Raw genomic sequence first — 23,271 nt, forward strand, 5'->3', positions numbered from 1 at the left:
TGTTAATGACTAGAGGAAGTCCTCCAGCGTTCGTGACTGTTAATAAGGAGAGGAAGTCCTCCAGCGTTCGTGACTGTTAATAAGGAGAGGAAGTCTCCAGTTAATAATAAGGAGAGGAAGTCCTGCAGCGTTCGTGACTGTTAATAACTAGAGGAAGTCCTCCAGCGTTCGTGACTATTAATAACTAGAGGAAGTCCTGCAGCGTTCGTGACTGTTAATGACTAGAGGAAGTCCTCCAGCGTTCGTGACTATTTATAACTAGAAGAAGTCCTGCAGCGTTCGTGACTGTTAACAACTAGAGGAAGTCCTGCAGCGTTCGTGACTTTTAATGACTAGAGGAAGTCCTCCAGCGTTCCTGACTGTTAATAACTAGAGGAAGTCCTGCAGCATTCGTGACTGTTAATGAGGAGAGGAAGTCCTGCAGCTTTCGTGACTGTTAATGACTAGAGGAAGTCCTGCAGCGTTCGTGACTGTTAATGACTAGAGGAAGTCCTCCAGCGTTCGTGACTGTTAATAACTAGAGGAAGTCCTGCAGCGTTCGTCACTGTTAATAACTAGAGGAAGTCCTGCAGCGTTCGTGACTGTTAATAAGGAGAGGAAGTCCTCCAGCGTCCGTCACTGTTAATAACTAGAGGAAGTCCTGCAGCGTTCGTGACTGTTAATAAGGAGAGGAAGTCCTCCAGCGTTCGTGACTGTTAATGACTTGAGGAAATCCTGCAGCGTTCGTGACTGTTAATGACTAGAGGAAGTCCTCCAGCGTTTGTGACTGTTAATGACTAGAGGAAGTCCTCCAGCATTCGTGACTGTTAATGACTAGAGGAAGTCTTCCAGCGTTCGTGACTGTTAATGACTAGAGGAAGTCCTCCAGCGTTCGTGACTGTTAATAACTAGAGGAAGTTCTCCAGCGTTCGTGACTGTTAATGACTAGAGGAAGTCCTCCAGCGTTCGTGACTGATCATGACTAGGTGAAGTCCTCCAGCGTTCGTGACTGTTAATGACTAGAGGAAGTCCTCCAGCGTTCGTGACTGTTAATGACTAGAGGAAGTCCTCCAGCGTTCTTGACTGTTAATGACTAGAGGAAGTCTTCCAGCGTTCATGACTGTTAATGACTAGAGGAAGTCCTCCAGCATTCGTGACTGTTAATAACTAGAGGAAGTCCTCCAGCGTTCGTGACTGTTAATAACTAGAGGAAGTCCTCCAGCGTTCTTGACTGTTAATGACTAGAGGAAGTCTTCCAGCGTTCGTGACTGTTAATGACTAGAGGAAGTCCTCCAGCGTTCGTGACTGTTAATAACTAGAGGAAGTCCTCCAGCGTTCGTGACTGTTAATGACTAGAGGAAGTCCTCCAGCGTTCGTGACTGATCATGACTAGGTGAAGTCCTCCAGCGTTCGTGACTGTTAATGACTAGAGGAAGTCCTCCAGCGTTCGTGACTGTTAATGACTAGAGGAAGTCCTCCAGCGTTCTTGACTGTTAATGACTAGAGGAAGTCCTCCAGCGTTCGTGACTGTTAATGACTAGAGGAAGTCCTGCAGCGTTCGTGACTGTTAATGACTAGAGGAAGTCCTCCAGCGTTCGTGACTGTTAATAACTAGAGGAAGTCCTCCAGCGTTCGTGACTGTTAATGACTAGAGGAAGTCCTCCAGCGTTCGTGACTGTTAAGGAGTAAAGGATTTCCTAATATAGGAAAACATATCAGTAGAGGATTTGTATGAAAAAAATATTATGTAAAATGTACACCACTATTTACATACAGTATTTTATACAAGCAGTATATAGTCAGCAAAGCATCTTGACTTGTTCACGCTTCACCATAAGTACATATGTTTACCAAGGATTATTTTAATGGAAAACATTTCCATAATAGGGTCTAGAATAGTTACACAAATAAAGACCTGTTGAGTCGGGGACAGAGCCCATACAATTATAGACCTCTTGAGTCAGAGACAGAGCCCATACAATTATAGACCTCTTGAGTCAGGGACAGAGCCCATACAATTATAGATCTCTTGAGTCGGGGACAGAGCCCATACAATTATAGACCTCTTGAGTCAGAGACAGAGCCCATACAATTATAGACCTCTTGAGTCAGGGGACAGAGCCCATACAATTATAGACCTCTTGAGTCGGGGACAGAGCCCATACATTCATAGACCTCTTGAGTCGGGGACAGAGCCCATACAATTATAGATCTCTTGAGTCGGGGACAGAGCCCATATATTCATAGACCTCTTGAGTCGGGGACAGAGCCCATACAATTATAGACCTCTTGAGTCGGGGACAGAGACCACACAATTATAGATCTCTTGAGTCGGGGACAGAGCCCATACAATTATAGACCTCTTGAGTCAGGGACAGAGCCCATACAATTATAGACCTCTTGAGTCGGGGACAGAGCCCACACAATTATAGATCTCTTGAGTCGGGGACAGAGCCCATACAATTATAGACCTCTTGAGTCAGGGACAGAGCCCATACAATTATAGACCTCTTGAGTCGGGGACAGAGCCCACACAATTATAGACCTCTTGAGTCGGGGACAGAGCCCACACAATTATAGATCTCTTGAGTCGGGGACAGAGCCCATACAATTATAGACCTCTTGAGTCGGGGACAGAGCCCACACAATTATAGATCTCTTGAGTCAGGGACAGAGACCACACAATTATAGATCTCTTGAGTCGGGGACAGAGCCCATACAATTATAGATCTCTTGAGTCGGGGACAGAGCCCATACCATTATAGATCTCTTGAGTCGGGGACAGAGTCCATACAATTATAGATCTCTTGAGTCGGGGACAGAGCCATACAATTATAGACCTCTTGAGTCAGGGACAGAGCCCATACAATTATAGATCTCTTGAGTCAGGGACAGAGCCCATACAATTATAGACCTCTTGAGTCAGGGACAGAGCCCATACAATTATAGATCTCTTGAGTCGGGGACAGAGCCCATACAATTATAGACCTCTTGAGTCAGGGACAGAGACCACACAATTATAGACCTCTTGAGTCGGGGACAGAGCCCATACAATTATAGATCTCTTGAGTCAGGGACAGAGACCACACAATTATAGATCTCTTGAGTCGGGGACAGAGCCCATACAATTATAGATCTCTTGAGTCGGGGACAGAGCCCATACCATTATAGATCTCTTGAGTCGGGGACAGAGTCCATACAATTATAGATCTCTTGAGTCGGGGACAGAGCCATACAATTATAGACCTCTTGAGTCAGGGACAGAGCCCATACAATTATAGATCTCTTGAGTGGGGGACAGAGCCCACACAATTATAGACCTCTTGAGTTGGGGACAGAGCCCATACAATTATAGACCTCTTGAGTTGGGGACAGAGCCCATACAATTATAGATCTCTTGAGTTGGGGACAGAGCCCATACAATTATAGACCTCTTGAGTTGGGGACAGAGCCCATACAATTATAGACCTCTTGAGTTGGGGACAGAGCCCATACAATTATAGACCTCTTGAGTTGGGGACAGAGCCCATACAATTATAGATCTCCTCTCTGTTTGAGTTGTCCTCCTCTCCTCTCTCTCCTCTCTGTTTGAGTTGTCCTCCTCTCCTCTCTCTCCTCTCTGTTTGAGTTGTCCTCCTCTCCTCTCTCTCCTCTCTGTTTGAGTTGTCCTCCTCTCCTCTCTCTCTCTCTCTGTTTGAGTTGTCCTCCTCTCCTCTCTCTCCTCTCTGTTTGAGTTGTCCTCCTCTGTTTGAGTTGTCCTCCTCTCCTCTCTCTCCTCTCTGTTTGAGTTGTCCTCCTCTCTCTCTCTCTCCTCTCTGTTTGAGTTGTCCTCCTCTCCTCTCTCTCTCCTCTCTGTTTGAGTTGTCCTCCTCTCCTCTCTCTCCTCTCTGTTTGAGTTGTCCTCCTCTCCTCTCTCTCCTCTCTGTTTGAGTTGTCCTCCTCTCCTCTCTCTCTCTCTCTGTTTGAGTTGTCCTCCTCTCCTCTCTCTCTCTGTTTGAGTTGTCCTCTCTCCTCTCTGTTTGAGTTGTCCTCCTCTCTCTCTCTCCTCTCTGTTTGAGTTGTCCTCCTCTCTCTCTCTCTGTTTGAGTTGTCCTCCTCTCCTCTCTCTCTCTCTCTGTTTGAGTTGTCCTCCTCTCTCTCTCTCTCTGTTTGAGTTGTCCTCCTCTCCTCTCTCCTCTCTGTTTGAGTTGTCCTCCTCTCCTCTCTCTCTCCTCTCTGTTTGAGTTGTCCTCCTCTCTCCTCTCTCCTCCTCTCTGTTTGAGTTGTCCTCTGTTTGAGTTGTCCTCTCCCTCTCCTCTCTCTCTCTCTGTTTGAGTTGTCCTCCTCTCTCTCTCTCTCCTCTCTGTTTGAGTTGTCCTCCTCTCCTCTCTCTCTCCTCTCTGTTTGAGTTGTCCTCCTCTCTCTCTCTCTCCTCTCTGTTTGAGTTGTCCTCCTCTCCTCTCTCTCCTCTCTGTTTGAGTTGTCCTCCTCTCCTCTCTCTCCTCTCTGTTTGAGTTGTCCTCCTCTCCTCTCTCTCTCTCTCTGTTTGAGTTGTCCTCTCCTCTCTCTCCCTCTCTGTTTGAGTTGTCCTCCTCTCCTCTCTCTCCCTCTCTGTTTGAGTTGTCCTCCTCTCTCTCTCTCTCTCTGTTTGAGTTGTCCTCCTCTCCTCTCTCCTCTCTGTTTGTTGTCCTCCTCTCTCTCTGTTTGAGTTGTCCTCCTCTCCTCTCTCTCCTCTCTGTTTGAGTTGTCCTCCTCTCCTCTCTCTCTCTCTGTCCTCCTCTCCTCTCTCTCCTCTCTGTTTGAGTTGTCCTCCTCTCCTCTCTCTCCTCTCTGTTTGAGTTGTCCTCCTCTCCTCTCTCTCTCCTCTCTGTTTGAGTTGTCCTCCTCTCCTCTCTGTTTGAGTTGTCCTCCTCTCCTCTCTGTTTGAGTTGTCCTCCTCTCTCTCTCCTCTCTGTTTGAGTTGTCCTCCTCTCCTCTCTCCTCTCTGTTTGAGTTGTCCTCCTCTCCTCTCTCCTCTCTGTTTGAGTTGTCCTCCTCTCCTCTCTGTTTGAGTTGTCCTCCTCTCCTCTCTGTTTGAGTTGTCCTCCTCTCCTCTCTGTTTGAGTTGTCCTCCTCTCCTCTCTGTTTGAGTTGTCCTCCTCTCCTCTCTGTTTGAGTTGTCCTCCTCTCCTCTCTCTCCTCTCTGTTTGAGTTGTCCTCCTCTCCTCTCTCTCTCCTCTCTGTTTGAGTTGTCCTCCTCTCCTCTCTGTTTGAGTTGTCCTCCTCTCCTCTCTGTTTGAGTTGTCCTCCTCTCCTCTCTGTTTGAGTTGTCCTCCTCTCCTCTCTGTTTGAGTTGTCCTCCTCTCCTCTCTCTCCTCTCTGTTTGATTGTCCTCCTCTCCTCTCTCTCCTCTCTGTTTGAGTTGTCCTCCTCTCCTCTCTGTTTGATTGTCCTCCTCTCTCTCTCCTCTCTGTTTGACATTATTGTCCTCCTCTCCTCTCTCTCCTCTCTGAGTTGTTCATCATCAGTTACTTTCTTCTTCTCCTTCTCTTCTCCTTCCTGACAGATTAATTGTCCGTCATGACACCACAGTCAATAACAATCACATTATTGTGACAGTGAGACGGAGGAGGACAAGGAGAGGGGTATGACATTATTGACCCTGACAGTTATGACATTATGAGGGGCGTTATAACATTTAGAAATGACCTGATACGGTGAATTTTGATGTGTTGATGTTATTGGATGGACCGCATTCTCTTACTGTAGTAGTTTAGTTACAGTTATGACATTATTATGACGGTTATGACATTATTGTGACAGTTATGACCTTATTGTGACATTATTATTCCAGTAATTACATTATTATGACAGTTATGACATTATTGTGACAGTTATGACATTATTGTGACAGTTATGACATTATTATGACAGTTATGACATTATTATTACAGTTGTGACATTATTATTCCAGTCATGACATTATTGTGACAGGTATGACATTATTGTGACAGTTGTGACATTATTATTCCAGTAATTACATTATTATGACGGTTATGACATTATTGTGACATTTTTATGACAGTTATGACATTATTGTGACAGTTATGACATTTTTGTGACAGTTATGACATTATTGTGACAGTTATGACATTATTGTGACAGGTATGACATTATTGTGACAGGTATGACATTATTGTGACAGGTATGACATTATTATTACAGTTTTGACATTATTGTGACAGTTATGACATTATTATGACAGTTTTGACATTATTATTACAGTTATGACATTATTATGACAGTTATGACATTATTATTACAGTTATGACATTATTGTGACATTATTATTACAGTTATGACATTATTGTGACAGTCATGACATTATTGTGACAGGTATGACATTATTGTGACAGTCATGACATTATTGTGACAGTCATGACATTATTGTGACATAATTATGACAGTTGTGACATTATTGTGACAGTTATGACATTTGACATTGCATCACATTTCATTGACTACAAATTAGTTCTAAAATGTATAAACAATACCCTTCATAAATATGAATTACAATTGATCAAAGTCTAAAGGTGTTGATTAGTTGAATCTGGTGTGTTAGAGCCGGGCTGGGACAATAACATGCAGTCACACATTTTCCCATGACTGGAGTTGAGAAACACTAAACTAACTCTGAAACCACTTTGCTAACCCCAAACGCTACTGCAGTAAAGGTCGTGCCAACATCCTGGCACCGCGCCACAGCCCCCCACACTGTTCACATGACCCCGCTGGCACTTTGATATGATCCTGATGAATGTTGGCACTTTCTCCTCCACCAACTGGGAGGCTCCAACAGACCTGCCACACATACTGTGCCCACACACACACACACACACACACACACACACACACACACACACACACACACACACACACACATACACATATACACACACATATACACACACACACACATACACGTACACACACACACACATATACACACACATACACACACACACACATACACACACACACACATATACACACACATACACACACACACACACATATACACACACATACACACACACACATACACATACACACACACACACATACACACACACACACATACACACACACACACACACACACACACACACACACACAGCACCTGGATGGCAGTTTTTAGCTGTCATTAACATATCTTTAGTTTTACATTTACATTACATTTAAGTCATTTAGCAGACCTTGACCGTTTCTGGCTGAGTTTAGAGGTCATCCACTGAGTACATATTCATCATTCAACTGGAACGCTCAATGCAACAACAACAACAAAAAGAACACAACAAGCCTCATCCTTTTGTTACCAGGGATACGTCTGGTGTCCTGGACGTTTAGGGAGGGTGCATGATTATAATGCAGTGGAATTATTCTCCAATGTGAGCCAAGAAACTGCGCAGAGAGACGGACTTTGAATAATTTATCTAGCGGTTTCACAACATGATACGATACAGACAGGACCTTTAGATTGGCAACAATAACAACAGAACAGGGTCTGGGTCAGATCAAGGTCTGGGTCTGGGTCAGATCAGATCAGGGTCTGGGTCTGGTCTGATCTGGGTCTGATCTGATCTGGTCTGGGTCAGATCTGGTCTGGGTCAGATCTGGTCTGGGTCTGATCTGGGTCTGGGTCTGGGGCAGATTTGGGTCTGGGTCTGATCCGGGTCTGAGTCAGATCTGGGTCTGATCTGGGACTGGGTCTGATCTGGGTGTGGGTCTGGGTCTGGGTCTGGTCTGGGTCTGGGTCTGATCTGGGTCTGGTCTGGGTCTGATCTGGGTCTGGGTCTGGTCTGGTCTAGGTCTGGGTCTGGGTCTGGGTCTGGTCTGGATCTGGTCTGGATCTGGGTCTGATCTAGGTCTGGTCTGGATCTGGTCTGGGTCTGGTCTGATCTGGGTCTGGTCTGATCTGGATCTGGTCTGATCTGGTCTGGTCTGCTCTGGTCTGGGTCTGGGTCTTGGTCAAGTCTGGGTCTGGGTCTGGTCTGGGTCTGGGTCTGATCTGGGTCTGGGTCTAATCTGGGTCTGGTTTTGTGTCTGGGTTTGGTCTGGTCTGGGTTCGGGCAGTGGGAAAAAAATGATTCAAAGTGCCTAGTGGTAGTGGGTCCATCTCCATTTTCAAGCCACTGTGCTATGGAGTAAAGCTTTCAGACCCGGGTTCAAATACTAATGCCAGGTGGGCGGGGTTTGTTTTAGCATGCCTGGAGTGTCAGGTGGGCGGGGTTTGTTTTAGCATACCTGGAGTGCCAGGTGGGCGGGGTTAGTTTTAGCATGCCTGGAGTGTCAGGTGGGAGGGGTTTGTTTTAGCATGCCTGGAGTGTCAGGTGGGAGGGGTTTGTTTTAGCATGCCTGGAGTGTCAGGTGGGAGGGGTTTGTTTTAGCATGCCTGGAGGGAGGGGAGGGGTTTGTTTTAGCATGCCTGGAGTGTTCAGGTGGGAGGGGTTTGTTTTAGCATGCCTGGAGTGTCAGGTGGGAGGGGTTTGTTTTAGCATGCCTGGAGTGTCAGGTGGGAGGGGTTTGTTTTAGCATGCCTGGAGTGTCAGGTGGGAGGGGTTTGTTTTAGCATGCCTGGAGGGAGGGGAGGGGTTTGTTTTAGCATGCCTGGAGTGTTCAGGTGGGAGGGGTTTGTTTTAGCATGCCTGGAGTGTCAGGTGGGAGGGGTTTGTTTTAGCATGCCTGGAGTGTTCAGGTGGGAGGGGTTTGTTTTAGCATGCCTGGAGGGAGGGGAGGGGTTTGTTTTAGCATGCCTGGAGTGTTCAGGTGGGAGGGGTTTGTTTTAGCATTCCTGGAGTGTTCAGGTGGGAGGGGTTTGTTTTAGCATGCCTGGAGTGTCAGGTGGGAGGGGTTTGTTTTAGAATGCCTGGAGTGTTCAGGTGGGAGGGGTTTGTTTTAGCATGCCTGGAGTGTTCAGGTGGGAGGGGTTTGTTTTAGCATGCCTGGAGTGTTCAGGTGGGAGGGGTTTGTTTTAGCATGCCTGGAGGGAGGGGAGGGGTTTGTTTTAGCATGCCTGGAGTGTTCAGGTGGGAGGGGTTTGTTTTAGCATGCCTGGAGTGTCAGGTGGGAGGGGTTTGTTTTAGCATGCCTGGAGTGTCAGGTGGGAGGGGTTTGTTTTAGCATGCCTGGAGTGTTCAGGTGGGAGGGTTTGTTTTAGCATGCCTGGAGGGAGGGGAGGGGTTTGTTTTAGCATGCCTGGAGTGTTCAGGTGGGAGGGGTTTGTTTTAGCATGCCTGGAGTGTCAGGTGGGAGGGGTTTGTTTTAGCATGCCTGGAGTGTTCAGGTGGGAGGGGTTTGTTTTAGAATGCCTGGAGTGTTCAGGTGGGAGGGTTTGTTTTAGCATGCCTGGAGGGAGGGGAGGGGTTTGTTTTAGCATGCCTGGAGTGTCAGGTGGGAGGGGTTTGTTTTAGCATGCCTGGAGTGTCAGGTGGGAGGGGTTTGTTTTAGCATGCCTGGAGTGTTCAGGTGGGAGGGGTTTGTTTTAGCATGCCTGGAGGGAGGGGAGGGGTTTGTTTTAGCATGCCTGGAGTGTTCAGGTGGGAGGGGTTTGTTTTAGAATGCCTGGAGTGTTCAGGTGGGAGGGGTTTGTTTTAGCATGCCTGGAGGGAGGGGAGGGGTTTGTTTTAGCATGCCTGGAGTGTCAGGTGGGAGGGGTTTGTTTTAGCATGCCTGGAGTGTCAGGTGGGAGGGGTTTATTTTAGCATGCCTGGAGTGCCAGGTGGGAGGGGTTTGTTTTAGCATGCCTGGAGGGAGGGGAGGGGTTTGTTTTAGAATGCCTGGAGTGTTCAGGTGGGAGGGGTTTGCACTGTTGGAACTGTTCTGTATGCAAAACTGAATGAAACACAGCTACAGTATATGAAACACAGCTACAGTATATGAAACACAGCTACAGTATATGAAACACAGCTACAGTATATGAAATGATCTCAAACAGTACTTGAACCCGGGGATGGGAGGGGTAGATGTTGTCCTAGTTGAAAGTCTGCTCCTCTGCATTAATGGAGCTCATTTATCTGAAAATCGAAGTGGAGGAAGGGCAAAAGGATGGAAGAGGGCAGGATGGAGGGGGAGAGGGGGAGGGATGGAGGGGAGGGGGAGGGGGAGAGGGGGAGAGGGGAGGGATGGAGGGGGAGGGATGGAGGGATGGAGGGATGGAGGGGGAGGGATGGAGGGATGGAGGGGAGGGATGGAGGGGGATGGGGAGGGATGGAGGGATGGAGGGGGAGGGATGGAGGGATGGAGGGGGAGGGATGGAGGGATGGAGGGGAGAGGGGAGGGATGGAGGGATGGAGGGGGAGGGATGGAGGGATGGAGGGATGGAGAGGGGAGGGATGGAGGGATGGAGGGGAGGGATGGAGGGATGGAGGGGAGAGGGGAGGGATGGAGGGATGGAGGGGGAGGGATGGAGGGGGAGAGGGGAGGGATGGAGGGGGAGGGGGAGGGATGGAGGGATGGAGGGGAGAGGGGAGGGATGGAGGGGGAGAGGGGGAGAGGGGAGGGATGGAGGGATGGAGGGGAGGGATGGAGGGGGATGGGGGAGGGATGGAGGGATGGAGGGGGAGGGATGGAGGGATGGAGGGGGAGGGATGGAGGGGGAGAGGGGGGAGGGATGGAGGGATGGAGGGGGAGGGATGGAGGGGGAGGGGAGGGATGGAGGGATGGAGGGGGAGGGATGGAGGGATGGAGGGATGGAGAGGGGAGGGATGGAGGGATGGAGGGGGAGGGATGGAGGGATGGAGGGAGAGGGGAGGGATGGAGGGATGGAGGGGGAGGGATGGAGGGGGAGAGGGGAGGGATGGAGGGATGGAGGGGGAGAGGGGAGGGATGGAGGGGAGAGGGGGAGAGGGAGGGATGGAGGGGGAGGGATGGAGGGGAGGGATGGAGGGGGATGGGGAGGATGGAGGGATGGAGGGGGAGGGATGGAGGGGGAGGGGGGAGAGGGGAGGGATGGAGGGGGAGGGATGGAGGGATGGAGGGGAGGGATGGAGGGGGATGGGGGAGGGATGGAGGGATGGAGGGGGAGGGATGGAGGGATGGAGGGGGATGGGGGAGTGGAGGGATGGAGGGATGATGGAGGGGATGAGGGATGGAGGGATGGAGGGGGAGGGGGAGGGATGGAGGGATGGAGGGGAGATGGGGGAGTGGAGGGATGGAGGGTGATGGAGGGGGAGGGATGGAGGGGGATGGAGGGATGGAGGGGGAGGGATGTAGGGGGATGGGGGAGTGGAGGGATGGAGGGGTGATGGAGGGGAGGGATGGAGGGTGATGGAGGGATGGAGAGGGGAGGGATGGAGGGATGGAGGGGTGATGGAGGGGGAGGGATGGAGGGGGATGGAGGGATGGAGGGGGAGGGATGGAGGGGGGATGGGGAGTGGAGGGATGGAGGGGTGATGGAGGGGAGGGATGGAGGGTGATGGAGGGATGGAGGGGGAGGGATGGAGGGATGGAGGGGTGATGGAGGGGAAGGGATAGAGGGATGGAGGGGGATGGGGGAGTGGAGGGATGGAGGGATGGAGGCGGGAGGGATGGAGGGGGATGGGGAGTGGAGGGATGGAGGGATGGAGGGGGATGGAGGGATGGAGGGGAGGGATGGAGGGGTGATGGAGGGGAGGGATGGAGGGGTGATGGAGGGATGGAGGGGAGGGATGGAGGGATGGAGGGGTGATGGAGGGGAGGGATGGAGGGGATGGAGGGATGGAGAGGGGAGGGATGGAGGGGGATGGGGGAGTGGAGGGGTGGAGGGGTGATGGAGGGGAGGGATGGAGGGGTGATGGAGGGATGGAGGGGGAGGGATGGAGGGATGGAGGGGTGATGGAGGGGGAGGGATGGAGGGATGGAGGGGGATGGGGGAGTGGAGGGATGGAGGGATGGAGGGATGGAGGCAGGAGGGATGGAGGGGGAGAGGGGAGGGATGGAGGGGAGAGGGGGAGAGGGGAGGGATGGAGGGGGAGGGATGGAGGGGAGGGATGGAGGGGGATGGGGAGGGATGGAGGGATGGAGGGGGAGGGATGGAGGGGAGAGGGGGAGAGGGGAGGGATGGAGGGGGAGGGATGGAGGGATGGAGGGGAGGGATGGAGGGGGATGGGGGAGGGATGGAGGGATGGAGGGGGAGGGATGGAGGGATGGAGGGGGATGGGGGAGTGGAGGGATGGAGGGGTGATGGAGGGGATGAGGGATGGAGGGATGGAGGGGGAGGGGGAGGGATGGAGGGATGGAGGGGAGATGGGGGAGTGGAGGGATGGAGGGGTGATGGAGGGGAGGGATGGAGGGGGATGGAGGGATGGAGGGGGAGGGATGTAGGGGGATGGGGGAGTGGAGGGATGGAGGGGTGATGGAGGGGAGGGATGGAGGGGTGATGGAGGGATGGAGAGGGAGGGATGGAGGGATGGAGGGGTGATGGAGGGGAGGGATGGAGGGGGATGGAGGGATGGAGGGGGAGGGATGGAGGGGGATGGGGAGTGGAGGGATGGAGGGGGTGATGGAGGGGAGGGATGGAGGGGTGATGGAGGGATGGAGGGGGAGGGATGGAGGGATGGAGGGGTGATGGAGGGGAAGGGATGGAGGGATGGAGGGGGATGGGGAGTGGAGGGATGGAGGGATGGAGGCGGGAGGGATGGAGGGGGATGGGGGAGTGGAGGGATGGAGGGATGGAGGGGGATGGAGGGATGGAGGGGAGGGATGGAGGGGTGATGGAGGGGGAGGGATGGAGGGGTGATGGAGGGATGGAGGGGGAGGATGGAGGGGATGGAGGGGTGATGGAGGGGAGGGATGGAGGGGGATGGAGGGATGGAGAGGGAGGGATGGAGGGGGATGGGGAGTGGAGGGGTGGAGGGGTGATGGAGGGGGAGGGATGGAGGGGTGATGGAGGGATGGAGGGGGGAGGGATGGAGGGATGGAGGGGGTGATGGAGGGGGAGGGATGGAGGGATGGAGGGGGATGGGGGAGTGGAGGGATGGAGGGATGGAGGGATGGAGGCAGGAGGGATGGAGGGGGATGGGGGAGTGGAGGGATGGAGGGGGATGGAGGGATGGAGGGGTGAGGGATGGAAGTGGGATGGAGGGGGATGGAGGGATGGAGGGGTGAGGGATGGAAGTGGGATGGAGGGGGGATGGAGGGATGGAGGCTTGGGGACGGAGGGACCGAGGGATGGAGGGGGATGGAGGGGGATGGAGGGATGGAGAGATGGAGAGGGGACAGAGGAGGGACAGAGGGACGGGGGGATGGAGGGGGGACGGAGGGACGGAAGGGGGATGGAGGGGGGATGGAGGAGCTTTTTACGTGCCCCATCAAAATGCCACTACCCTCTTCTCTCCTTCAGGAGTTTGTCATTTTAGGTCACCTTGGTAGAGGGGTAAGCGTCTGTGCGTGTTTGAATGTGTTTATGTGTGTCAGTACCATGCCGGTCAGAAAATGTTCAGGAGGAGGAGTGACAGGAAGGTTCAAGTCAATAATGTAGAGAAGGGGGTTGAGGATGGAATTATGAGAGACTAATGCAGCCGGATATGAGAGACTGATGCAGCAGGATATGAGAGACTAATGCAGCAGGATATGAGAGACTAATGCAGCCGTATATAAGAGACTGATGCAGCCGGATATGAGAGACTAAAGCAGCTGGATATGAGAGATTAATGCAGCCGGATAGGAGAGACTAATGCAGCCGGATATGAGAGATTAACGCAGCCGGATATGAGAGACTAATGCAGCCGGATATGAGAGACTAATCCAGCAGGATATGAGAGACTGATGCAGCCGGATAGGAGAGACTAATGCAGCAGGATATGAGAGACTAATGCAGCAGGATATGAGAGACTAATGCAGCCGTATATAAGAGACTGATGCAGCCGGATATGAGAGATGAATGCAGCAGGATATGAGAGACTAATGCAGCCGGATATGAGAGACTAATGCAGCCGGATATTAGAGACTAATGCAGCCGGATATGAGATACTAATGCAGCCGGATATGAGAGATTAATGCAGCCGGATATGAGAGACTAATGCAGCCGGATATGAGAGACTAATGCAGCTGGATATGAGGGGATCTAATAAATAGTTTAGAAGAACAGAATGATCTCCGAGTGTTATCCATGGTCTCCTCTATCCTCTCCTTCTTCCCCAGGGAACATAGAGTACAGCTGTCCAGCAACAAACGAGTGTGAGATCACCAAGAGGAGACGCAAATCCTGCCAGGCTTGTCGTTTCATGAAGTGTCTCAAAGTAGGCATGCTCAAAGAGGGTGAGTCCCCATCTCATTTGTCTCTCTCTCTCTCTCTCTCTCTCTCTGTCTCTCTCTCTGTCTCTGTCTGTCTCGCTCTCTGTCTCTCTCTGTCTCTCTCTGTCTCTCTCTGTGTCTCTCTCTGTGTCTCTCTGTCTCTCTCTGTTTCTCTGTCTCTCTCTGTCTCTCTCTGTGTCTCTCTCTGTCTCTCTCTCTCTGTTTCTCTGTCTCTCTCTCTCTCTGTCTCTGTCTCTCTCAATTCAATGGGGTTTTATTGGCATGGGAAATGTGAAAAAAGTGAAATAAACAATAAACAAAATAGAGAAGACATTCTATCTCTCTTTCCTTCTGCTCTCTCTCTCTCTCTCTCTCTCTCTCTCTCTCTCTCTCTCTCTCTCTCACTCTCTCTCTGTCTGTTCTCTCCCCCTCTCTATCTCTGCTTTGTCCCAGGTTATTGATCCACTAAATGCTTTCCGAACATCCCAAGTCACTTCCTGCTTGTGTTGTTGCTCCTGCAGTGAAGGGCCAATGGAAATACAGGGGGGAAATCTAGTCAATAGATTTTTTTAGGTGGCAGAGTAGCTTAGTCCTTTCCTGTTACAGTTTCCTTGGAAGTGTTATGGGTTTACACATAATGTTGACCGGTAGAGGTATGTGGACCTGCGGCACTTGTGGCTGTAATTCAACTCAACAAAATGTTTCAATACTACTGTCATACTGTATATGGTTTAATATGAAAAGCTAATTTGGGTAGTTTATTTCCAATTTCTCTGTGACACTCAGTTGTGTGAAGAACAAATCCTGGTTGTGTCTCAAACGGCCCCCTCTGGCACCAATGGACTCAATGGGGCTTCATAGGGCTTCATATGGCTCTATAGGGCTTCATAGGGCTCCATATGGCTTCATATGGCTCCATAGGGCTCCAAAGGACTCTATAGGGCTTCATAGGGCTTCATATGGCTCTATAGGGCTTCATAGGGCTCCATATGGCTTCATATGGCTCTATAGGGCTTCATAGGGCTCCAAAGGGCTTCATATGGCTCTATAGGGCTTCATAGGGCTCCATATGGCTTCATATGGCTCTATAGGGCTTCATAGGGCTCCAAAGGGCTTCATATGGCTCTATAGGGCTTCATAGGGCTCCATATGGCTTCACATGGCTCTATAGGGCTTCATAGGGCTCCATAGGGCTTTATATGGCTCTATAGGGCTTCATAGGGCTCCATATGGCTTCACATGGCTCTATAGGGCTTCATAGGGCTCCATATGGCTTCACATGGCTCTATAGGGCTTCATAGGGCTCCATATGGCTTCACATGGCTCTATAGGGCTTCATAGGGCTCCACATGGCTTCATATGGCTCTATAGGGCTTCATAGGGCTCTATAGCGCTTCATAGGACTCCAAAGGACTTCATAGGACTCCACATGGCTTCATATGGCTCTATAGGGCTTCATAGGGCTCCAAAGGGCTTCATATGGCTCTATAGGGCTTCATAGGGCTCCAAAGGGCTTCATATGGCTCTATAGGGCTTCATAGGGCTCCAAAGGGCTTCATATGGCTCTATAGGGCTTCATAGGGCTCCAAAGGGCTTTATATGGCTCTATAGGGCTTCATAGGGCTCCAAAGGGCTTCATATGGCTCTATAGTGCTTCATAGGACTCCAAAGGGCTTCATAGGACTCCACATGGCTTCATATGGCTCTATGGGGCTTCATATGGCTCTATAGGGCTTCATAGGACTCCAACGGGCTTCATATGGCTCTATAGGGCTTCATAGGACTCCAAAGGGCTTCATATGGCTCTATAGGGCTCCATAGGGCTTCATACGGCTCTATAGGGCTTCATATGGCTCTATAGGGCTTCATAGGACTCCAACAGGCTTCATGTGGCTCTATAGGGCTTCATAGGGCTCCATAGGGCTGCACATGGCTTCATGGACTCCAAAGGGCTTCATATGGCTCTATAGGTTTTCATATGGCTCCATATGGCTTCATAGGGCTTCACAGGGCTCCATGGGGCTCCATTTAGGCTTTATATGGCTCCATTGGGCTTCATAGGGCTCCATAGGGCTCCATAGGGCTCCATAGGGTTTCATAGGGCTCCATATGATGCCATAGGGTTTCATAGGGCTTCATAGGGTTCCATATGGCTCCATAGGGCTTCATAGGGTTCCATATGACTCCATAGGGTTTCATAGGGCTCCATAGGTCTAAAGTAGTGCACTATTTAGGGAACAAGCTGCCATTTCAGGTACCGCCCCCAAACAATAAACCACATCACAGTCATTGTAAATATACACCACTATGAACACTTTCCAGTTCCACATGTCATGGCACCAGCCAACCAGCCGACAGACAGACAGACAGACAGTTAAATACTGTCTAGTTATGTGGAGCCAGATCATGTGTCAATTTATTGGTAGCCTTCCACCAATAAGCCTATAACCCACCTTTAACAACATAGCTGTTTGTACATCAGTAAGCCTATAACCCACCTTTAACAACATAGCTGTGTGTCTGTCAGTAAGCCTATAACCCCCCTTTAACAACATAGCTGTGTGTCTGTCAGTAAGCCTATAACCCCCCTTTAACAACATAGCTGTGTGTCTGTCAGTAAGCCTATAACCCCCCTTTAACAACATAGCTGTTTGTATATCAGTGGGCCTATAACCCCCCTTTAACAACATAGCTGTGTGTCTGTCAGTAAGCCTATAACCCCCCTTTAACAACATAGCTGTTTGTACATCAGTAAGCCTATAACCCCCCTTTAACAACATAGCTGTTTGTACATCAGTAAGCCTATAACCCCCCTTTAACAACATAGCTGTTTGTACATCAAAAAAATAAACTAGGCCTTCCACAGATACGCTTTTGTTCTGTCATAACCACCCTATGTATTACCCCAACCACCCCACCGGTTTCCATCTAACCACCCGCTCTCATGTTTCCTTCACCAGTCTGATGTCTCCATCCCTCCCCAACAAGAAGGGCGCTGGCCAGCCGTAGCTTTAACCGCGGGCCAGAACAAATGAAGCTCAGAAATTAACCTCATGTGATTAGCGAGTGCTGATGGGGAGAATCTGTGGGTATTGTCTATATAGCAGGTCGGACTAACCCCTCGATGCAGACAATAAGAGTGTGCCTCTGCCTCGGCCTGGCTGCCTCTCACTACTAGGGCTACCTGTCACGGATCCCTCCGGATCTTTCATCACCTACACCTGTCCCCTGTTTCCACTGATTAGTATTTGTATAAGTGTGCCCCTTGGTTTCTGTTGTCTGTCGATTATTGTTACAATGTCCAGTGGTGCATGTGAGTACCTGTGCTGTGTGTTTTGGGCTTTCGTGACCTTGTGGATTGTGCAGATGATTGATTACGGGTCTCGTAGCGTGTGTAAATCATTGTGCGCGTGTGTTATTTATTCGAGGTACTCCTCGCTCTTTTGTTTGGGTTCCAGCCCTGTGTTTTTGTAAAGTGTTTGTTTGGTCTTCGCCCCCGTGTATTTACAGGGCACGCCTAAAAACCCTATTACGCATTCCTGCGCCTGTCTTCCGAATCATTTATTCCAACGTTAACAGCGCCAGCCTGGTATCATATCAAAACCATTTTTATTTGTTACATGCAGAAGGTGAAGATTTATATATAAGCCCTTAACGAACAATGCAGTTCAAGAAATAGTGTTTAAGAAAATATTTACTGTAAAAATGTTATAAAATAAAAAAGTAACACAAGAAAATGTATTAATGATAACAAGGCTATATACAGGGGGTGCCGGTACCGGGTCAATGTGCTGGGGTACAGGTTAGTCGAGGCCATTTGTAAAGCGACTATAAATAGATAATAAACAGCTTGTAGCAGCAGTGTAAAAACAGAGGAGTCCGGGTGGCCATTTGATTAATTGTTCATCAGTCTTATGGCTTGGGGGTAGAAGCTGTTAAGGAGCCTTTTGGACCTAGACTTGGTGCTCTGGTACTGCTTGCTGTACGGTAGCAGAGAGAACAGTCTATGACTTGGGTGACTGGAGTCTTTGAAAAAATGTCGTGGTCTTCCTCTGACATCGCCTATTGTATATACAGTAGGTCCTGGACGGCAGGATTCTTGGCCCCAGCGATGTACTGGGCCGTTCACACTACCATCTGTAGCGCCTTACAGTCAGATGCCGAGCAGTTTCCATACCAGGCGGTGATGCAACCGGTCAGGATGCTCTCGATGGTGAATCTGTAGAACATTTTGAGGATCTGGGGCCCCATGCCATTCAGTCTCCGGAGGGGGAAAAGTTGCTGTCGTGCTTCATCTTCGCAAATGTCTTGGTGTGTTTGGACCATGATAGTTCATTCAGGAACCAATATACTCAGTCAGTTAGGAAAGCTAAGGCTAGCTTTTTCAAACAGAAATTTGCATCCTGTAGCACTAATTCCAAAAAGTTCTGGGACACTGTAAAGTCCATGGAGAATAAGAGCACCTCCTCCCAGCTGCCCACTGCACTGAGGATAAGCATTTTGCTACGGCTGGCCATGCTTTCCACTTGGCTAACCCAACCCTGGCCAACATCTCAGCACCCCCTGCCGCAACTTGCCCAAGCCCCCCCACCCCCTGCTTCCTCTTCACCCAAATCCAGACAGTTCTGGATTTGGGTGAAAGAGATGCAAAATCTGGATCCCTACAAATCAACTGGGCTAGACAATCTGGACCCTCTCTTTCTAAAATTATCCACCAAATTGTTGCAACCTCTATTACTAGCCTATTCAACCTCTCTTTCGTTTCATCTGAGATACCCAAAGATTGGAAAGCTGCCGCTGTCATCCCTCTCTTCAAAGGGGGAGACACTCTAGACCCAAACTGCTATAGACCTATATCCATCCTACCCTGCTTTTCTAAAATCTTCGAAAGCCACGTTAACAAACAAATCACAGACAATTTCGAATCCCACTGTATCTTTTCCGCTGTGCAATCTGGTTTCCGAGCTGGTCATGGGTACACCTCAGCCACGCTCAAGGTCCTAAACGATATCATCACGGCCATCGATAAAAGACAGTACTGTGCAGCCATCTTCATCGACCTGGCCAAAGCTTTCGACTCAATCACTGCAGACTCAATAGCCTTGGCTTCTCGAATGACTGCCTCGCCTGGTTCACCAATTACTTCTCAGATAGAGTTCAGTGTGTCAAATCGGAGGGCCTGTTGTCCGGACCTCTGGCAGTCTCTATGGGGGTGCCACAGGGTTCAATTATTATCAACTCTTTCCTCTGTATATATCAATGATGTCGCTCTTGCTGCTGGTGATTCTCTGATCCACCTCTACGCAGACGACACCATTCTGTATACTTCTGGACGTTCTTTGGACACTGTGTTAACTAACCTCCAGACGAGCTTCAATGTCATACAACACTCCTTCCGAGGCCTCCAACTGCTTTTAAATGCAAGTAAAACTAAGAGCTCTTCAACGGGTTGCTGCCCGCACCCGTCTGTTCATGTTGACCCATCCGTTCATAATTAAACCTTGTTATCCAATTATTTCGGACTCAGTTTTCTATCACTGGTTTGTCATAATAAACCTTCCTTTTAGCCGTTAATTGTCACGTATTGTCCCTCTTCGACCTCTAGGTCATCAGGCTGCTGATCATCCCGCGCAACCGTCACCATCGTCAAGCGCACCCGTCACCATCGTCAAGCGCACCCGTCACCATCGTCAAGCGCACCCGTCACCATCGTCAAGCGTACCCGTCACCGTCGTCAAGCGCACCCGTCACCGTCGTCAAGCGCACCCGTCACCGTCGTCCAGCGCACCCGTCACCATCGTCCAGCGCACCCGTCACCGTCGTCAAGCGCACCCGTCACCGTCGTCAAGCGCACCCGTCACCGTCGTCAAGCGCACCCGTCACCATCGTCAAGCGCACCCGTCACCATCGTCAAGCGCACCCGTCACCATCGTCAAGCGCACCCGTCACCATCGTCAAGCGCACCCGTCACCATCGTCAAGCACACCAGCACTCATTACAGTTTTGTAACAACACAACCCCAGCCCTGTTAATAACCCTGTGACCCAATATCGCTCTGAATAACATGCGTAGTGTTGGGGAGTAGTGAACTATGTATCGTTCAACTAGTAATTTAACTATATTATCAGTAGCTTGGCGGTAATTCAAATCTGTGTAGCTGACTACTGGAACTACACACAACTTAATTTACAAAAAATAAAATACAGGTGAAGTAGCCAATCATTTCCTTCCTTTTTCTGCATCAGACCTGCCTAATTCAACAGGTTAAATTACACCTGTTGTTAACGTAATGACCCCAGTGATCTTTTCTTCTCAATTTGTAGTCTACGACATTTCAGATGTACATATGCTAATTATTTGTTTGCATGTACTGAACTACTTTGTCAAACTAACTTTAGTTAATTAAGTAAACAAGATTTTTCTTAAGGGTAGCTTCTAGTGTAGCTTAATTACTTTCAGTGTGAAATAATTGGTAGCTTGATAAACTACATTTTCAGAGTAGCATCCCCAACACTGACCGCCAAGGTGATGAGAGAACGTATGAGAAAAGATATCTTACGTTTTCTAAATGTATTTAATATATTTCCACCAAGAGGTTGGTATAAGCTTCTGCTCTAAGCTAAGCAGGGGATCTGATTTTTAAAGGGTCAGGTGCTTGGGTTCTAGCATTCTAGGAAACATTAAACCTCTTGGCTGACTTGAACAAAGCCCATGTATTGAAAGGAAGTGAAAGACAGAGAGCAGAGGGAGAAAGACACACACACATTCCTCTTTCTGCCCGGACCAGGGGGGTGGTGTCTCCAACAGTAGTGGTTAGTGGTCGGTACCAGGGGGTGGTGTCTCCAACAGTAGTGGTTAGTGGTCGGTACCAGGGGGTGGTGTCTCCAACAGTAGTGGTTAGTGGTCAGTACCAGGGGGTGGTGTCTCCAACAGTAGTGGTTAGTGGTCGGTACCAGGGGGTGGTGTCTCCAACAGTAGTGGTTAGTGGTCGGTACCAGGGGCTGGTGTCTTCAACAGTAGTGGTTAGTGGTTGGTACCAGGGTGTGGTGTCTCCAACAGTAGTGGTTAGTGGTCGGTACCAGGGTGTGGTGTCTTCAACAGTAGTGGTTAGTGGTCGGTACCAGGGGGTGGTGTCTCCAACAGTAGTGGTTAGTGGTCGGTACCAGGGGGTGGTGTCTCCAACAGTAGTGGTTAGTGGTCGGTACCAGGGGGTGGTGTCTCCAACAGTAGTGGTCAGTGGTTGGTACCAGGGGGTGGTGTCTCCAACAGTAGTGGTCAGTGGTTGGTACCAGGGGGTGGTGTCTCCAACAGTAGTGGTTAGTGGTCGGTACCAGGGGGTGGTGTCTCCAACAGTAGTGGTTAGTGGTCGGTACCAGGGGGTGGTGTCTCCAACAGTAGTGGTCAGTGGTCGGTACCAGGGGGTGGTGTCTCCAACAGTAGTGGTTAGTGGTCGGTACCAGGGTGTGGTGTCTTCAACAGTAGTGGTTAGTGGTCGGTACCAGGGGGTGGTGTCTCCAACAGTAGTGGTTAGTGGTCGGTACCAGGGGGTGGTGTCTCCAACAGTAGTGGTTAGTGGTCGGTACCAGGGGGTGGTGTCTCCAACAGTAGTGGTTAGTGGTCGGTACCAGGGGGTGGTGTCTCCAACAGTAGTAGTTAGTGGTCGGTACCAGGGGGTGGTGTCTCCAACAGTAGTGGTTAGTGGTCGGTACCAGGGGGTGGTGTCTCCAACAGTAGTGGTTAGTGGTCGGTACCAGGGGGTGGTGTCTCCAACAGTAGTGGTTAGTGGTCGGTACCAGGGGGTGGTGTCTATCCTCTGAGATTGTTATAAAACCTCATCAAAATCAGTAAATAAATGTAGGGCTCAATTGATGAGGAGACCAGCGGTACCTGCATTTCCAACAAATCTCCTTAATGAAAGGTTGTGTGTGTGTGTGTGTGTGTGTGTGTGTGTGTGTGTGTGTGTGTGTGTGTGTGTGTGTGTGTGTGTGTGTGTGTGTGTGTGTGTGTGTGTGTGTGTGTGTGTGTGTGTGTGTGTGAGGAAAGGGTGTATAGTTTTGTGCGACCTTGTGTGTGTGTGTGTGTGTGTGCCTTTGTGTGTGTTGCGCACGAGGACAAAATCAATGAGGACGATGGAGGATGGAGGACATTACAGGTGACGACTTTCTTAGAAAATCAGGCTGCTAATACTTCTATCGCGGGCCAGACACAGCGCTGCCAGACCCGAGGTGTGTTAAACAAGGGAAATAGTTTCTGAACATTGGCTAACATTTTAAACGTGTCAGCTAACAGTCTGAGAAGGTAGTGTGTGTCTGTTTTGGGTCTAACTGTCACCATAAATAATCCTGTGGCCATGTAGGCTTCTGTTAGTACTAGGAATAGCAAAGTACTTAGCAACTCATTCGTTTTTTTGGATGAAAAAAGTCACAATTATTCTGACAAAAATAATCTGTTTGATGTTTCACTGTAACATTTTGTAATATTAATTCAAATCGTCCAATTGAAATAGTTTCTCGGGAACATGTTCGCCTTAAACAGAAGCCTTGTTTTGCGGTCACTGGTCTGGAGAGACAGGCTTGGTCTGTGAGATGACCGACAGGGGCGGACTGGCTGGTCTATTCTTAGTCCAGGGGGCCTGTCTAACTTGGCGGTTAGGCACAAAATGACCATTATTTGGCTTATATTGGGGGCCTCTAGGTGGGAAAATGGGCCTGTGTGGGGGTCTCTAGGAAAGAAATGAGCCTTAGTGTAAGAAACGCCCGGGCCGATGTCTGGTTCCAGTCCTTTCCTTGTTCACTAGAGTTCAGTCTGGTAAAAGGTCACAGGACTCAATGGAAAATATGTCACTTAATTATAACTTGCAAGGAGGTATTGCCAGGCGGCCAGCTATCTGTAGCTACCAGGAGACCAGCTATCTGTAGCTACCAGGAGACCAGCTATCTGTAGCTACCAGGAGGCCAGCTATCTGTACTGACCAGGAGGCCAGCTATCTGTACTGACCAGGAGACCAGCTATCTGTAGCTACCAGGAGACCAGCTATCTGTAGCTACCAGGAGACCAGCTATC

At 49.9% G+C, this 23,271-nt stretch overlaps 1 protein-coding gene across 1 annotated transcript in view; it reads left to right on the top strand.

Moving 5' to 3' along the window:
* Window positions 1–23,271, top strand: part of LOC115127998 (steroid hormone receptor ERR2-like) — a 106,481-nt gene that overhangs the window by 34,034 nt on the left and 49,176 nt on the right. Inside the window, exon 3 of the mRNA XM_065026038.1 lies at window positions 14,116–14,232. Coding sequence (XP_064882110.1) covers window positions 14,116–14,232 — 117 coding nt within the window. The remainder of the gene's footprint in view (window positions 1–14,115; window positions 14,233–23,271) is intronic.

Source organism: Oncorhynchus nerka, linkage group LG13 (genome assembly GCF_034236695.1).
Source record: "Oncorhynchus nerka isolate Pitt River linkage group LG13, Oner_Uvic_2.0, whole genome shotgun sequence".
Classification (NCBI taxonomy): domain Eukaryota; kingdom Metazoa; phylum Chordata; class Actinopteri; order Salmoniformes; family Salmonidae; genus Oncorhynchus; species Oncorhynchus nerka.